The following is a 3,659-nucleotide window of genomic DNA, read 5'->3' as shown; positions in this document are numbered from 1 at the left end:
CCTTGGTTTGACCATTCCGAGGACTGTCTCCGACATTTTAAAGACATGATCAATGAAGGTTATGATGTAGCCGATTGCTGGGGAACCCGACACTATCTGGTGATGCGACGACGCTTAGTCCCGAGACGAACACTAGAGTTGGAAGACTCGGAAGCGTTGATGTGGGGTGGTGGTGGCCGCGATCAAGAAGAATGACATGTAAAATTGTGTATTAACATTATGTTGTATGTTCAATAAAATATGAAAATGTTCATTGTGTTATGAGTATAAATAGAGAAGGAAACAGAGCCAGGGGCTCATTTAAGACATCATGGCTGGAGGAGAAGGGTTTTACATGACTCTGTTGAGTGATGGGTCGATGGAATCGTTTCCGACGAATACGACGGCTCAATTTAAAACGTTATTGCCACACACCATGGACTTAACGGATGGAGAATGGGAAGTCGGATTGACCGAAATGATGTACTCGGCCAACTTACAAAACGTATCGGATAGCGAGGCTTATGTGGACGTTCTCATTCCAGATCCGTATACGCAATATGTCCAAGATCCCAACACTTATAAATGGGAAAGATTTAAGACAGAGAATATGGGCAAAGTCACGATGGCCGGGTGTGAGGTGGTGGTCCCCTGGGATCTGACGCCATGGTCCCATCTCTTTGCGGGAGGGGATAGTTTATTTCCCTTCGATATCATTCGCATTCACTTCCGACCCGGAGCTTATACACAACCTTTGGCGTTAATCAATGAAATCAACGCAGCCTTAAGGAGAACCCTGTGGAAAGTATGGAGCGAGTTAGGGAATCCTAACGACGAGGGGAACAACCAGCTCTTAGTGTATCACCCCGAGTACGATCGTGTCGAGTATCAGTTTAATGGGAAAGCACTGAGATCCACCCCCATGTGCATTCGTTTCCCTACGCCCTTAGCGTACAAGCTAGGTCTGGATAGTGACAAAATGATCCTGGGCGATGAAACCATGACGAAATGGATCAACGTGAATTACTTGGGGAACACGACCATGGATGTCTACGACAATCTGAAAGCCATGTATGTGTATTGTGACATTGTGGATCCTCAAGTGGTGGGCACCAACAAATTGAAATTATTGAGAGTCGTCCCCTGTACGGGTCAATACGACGATCGACAACAAGCCCGTTGGGAACCGATTCGAGCCGAATATTTGAAACTGAGTAAGAAATATTTCGATACCATTGAGGTACACATCATGAATTCTTTAGGGCGTCCTATGGGCTTTTTAAATGGGCGCTCCTTAGTCAAACTTCATTTCCGCAAAGTGTATTGAAAGATGAAGTACCATCGAGGAGTCAGACGCCAGAAAGGACACGGAATCTGGTTTCTCATTCCATGGATTGCCAATGCCATTGTGGGTCAAGCGGGTCAAGGAAAGAAGAGAAAGAGACGGCGTAAAAAGTATAAAAAGCGGGTGTAACCCCTAACGAAGTTCATTTACATCAAGATGCACTACCATAAAGGTTTAATACGGCAGCAGGGTCACGGGCTTGGAGCCCTGTTGGGAATAGCTAGCAAAGTGGCGGGTCCCCTGATCAGCGGATTATTAGGTGGAGCCCCCGCACAACAACAACAACAGCGTCCTGTCTATCAAGAGAGATATTATGATTACGACCGCCCTTATCGCCCTTATCGCTCTTATCAGAGGAGACGACGTAGAAGCCATCCAACAGAAGAATATGATCCAGAATCTGAAAAGCAGAAGGGAAAAGGATTTTTCACCGATTTACTCAAATCGGGGGCTAAAAGTGCCTTAAAGGCTGCTGCTAAAACAGGGATGGATGTGTTAGATAATAAACGATCCCTCAAAGACGCTCTCAAGACACACGGTGCCCAAGCCCTGAAAGAGACAGCCGGGTATGCCCGTAGGCGAAGATCTCGAAAAGCCCCATCCAAACGAGGAAGAAAAGCGCGCACAGGAATACTCAGGAAGCCTGGAACCACGACCCTCAAAAGAAAACAGGTGGGAAAACAGGAGGGAATACAGGAAGGAAAAGGCTTTGTTAAAAGAAAACAACGTATCTTAGCTCGGGGAGGGCCTCATAAGAGACCTAGGAAGCAACCTAGGAAGCGACCTAGGAAGGGAGGTAGGAAGCTCGTGAAAAGGGGGAAGCCAAAACGCTCTCTGGATATTTTCGACTGAGAACCCTATAAAAAGGGGGTGAGAAGGAGCCCAGAACACATTTGATCCCAGTTCACGCTGAGTAACACATCGTTCCAATATGATGCACCGAGAATCTTGCGCTTGTGGCACCGATAGTTTAGAACTGTTTAAAGTGCCCCCGACCAACGTCACTTTAGAAGATTCGAAATGGATGGAATATTACCCCATTTCCAGTACCCTCAACTCGGATACGGCTCCGATTGAATTTGAAATCAAAGGACAAGGAGATGAATATCTGGATTTATCCCAAACGTATCTCCAGATGGTCTGTAAATTCACCAAAGCAGACGGGACGAATCTCGCAGGAGCCAATTCGTCCTCGACCCCCGTGAATAACATTCTCCATTCCTTGTTCAGTGAAATCGATGTCAGTCTCAATGGAAAAGTCATTACCCCGGGAACGGATACTTATCCCTACAAAGCGTATCTGGAGAAATTGTTGTCTTATGCACCCAAGACTCTGGAAACCCAGATGAGAGCCTGTAGCTTGTGGGAAAAAGATACGGCAGGACATATGGATGAGGTCAAATTAGAAGCTCTGACTCAACCTCCTATCGAATTTGCAGCAGTGAATGATAAAGTCAACATCGCGGCCGTCATCCCGACTCCCGTGTATCCGGATGATTCCAAGAATGTAGGGTTGAGAAAACGTCACGAGAAGATTACAGACAGTAAGGAGATCGTGTTGATGGATCGATTACATCTGGATTTGTTTGAGCAAGAGAAATGTCTCCCTAATGGCGTGGATGTCCGTCTCCGATTCAATCGCGCTCGACCCCAGTTCTACATGATGACCGCTGCCGGGAGTAGTGGGAAAGTGGTCATTCAAAGTATGATCTTGTGGGTGAGGAAAGTCAAACCTGTGCCGAGTATCATTAATCTCATCAATCAGCAACTGAGTACTCAAACGGCGAAATATCCATTGAGACGAGTGGAAGTGAAAACCTTCACCATTCCTAGTGGCACCCAATCTAAAATCACCGATCATCTGTTTCAAGGACAGATGCCTAAACTGATCGTGTTGGGTTTTGTGGACAATGCGGCTTTTAATGGGGATAATACCCGAAACCCCTTTCATTTCCAAAATGAGAGAGTCAAGAAATTAGAAATCAGTATCAATGGAGAAATGATGGAAACCCGACCTTTGGAACCTAATTTCACCGACGATCAGTACCTGAGATCGTATTTGAGTCTGTACAAAGGCTTGGGAAAATTAGGCCAGGACTGGGCTCCGGACATTACCCTGGAAGAGTATAAAAACGGTTACACCCTCTGGTGTGTGGATTTCACGAAAGATCAAGAAGCCCAGACGGATAAATTTCATCTCATACAGACGGGGAACTTGAGAGTGGAAGTGCAATTTGCCGCCAACGTGGCCAGGACCTTAAACTGTGTGGTGTATGCCGTGTTCGACAATCTGCTAGAAATCAACAAACAACGAGAAGTCAGTATCGATTACTAA

The 3,659-nt window shown here is 46.1% G+C and overlaps 1 protein-coding gene across 1 annotated transcript; it reads left to right on the top strand.

The window, feature by feature from the left end:
- The first annotated feature begins 2,255 nt into the window (after positions 1–2,255).
- On the top strand, positions 2,256–3,659 carry LOC130053809 (uncharacterized protein F54H12.2-like). Its single transcript, XM_056161394.1, has 2 exons — positions 2,256–3,222; positions 3,415–3,659. The coding sequence occupies exons 1-2, from the start codon at positions 2,256–2,258 to the stop codon at positions 3,657–3,659; spliced, it is 1,212 nt and encodes a 403-aa protein (XP_056017369.1).

This window comes from Ostrea edulis, chromosome 4 (assembly GCF_947568905.1).
Source record: "Ostrea edulis chromosome 4, xbOstEdul1.1, whole genome shotgun sequence".
NCBI lineage: Eukaryota > Metazoa > Mollusca > Bivalvia > Ostreida > Ostreidae > Ostrea > Ostrea edulis.
Note: the sequence above shows the minus strand (reverse complement) of the source record. Positions and strands in the feature narration are given on the sequence as shown.

Bases quoted from the DNA above. Each gene is read 5' to 3' on its own strand.
- LOC130053809 (XM_056161394.1), top strand. From the start codon at position 2,256: ATGATGCACCGAGAATCTTGCGCTTGTGGCACCGATAGTTTAGAACTG. The intron at 3,223-3,414 runs GTTTTGTGGACA...TGGGAAAATTAG, and splicing joins GCCTAAACTGATCGTGTTGG to GCCAGGACTGGGCTCCGGAC.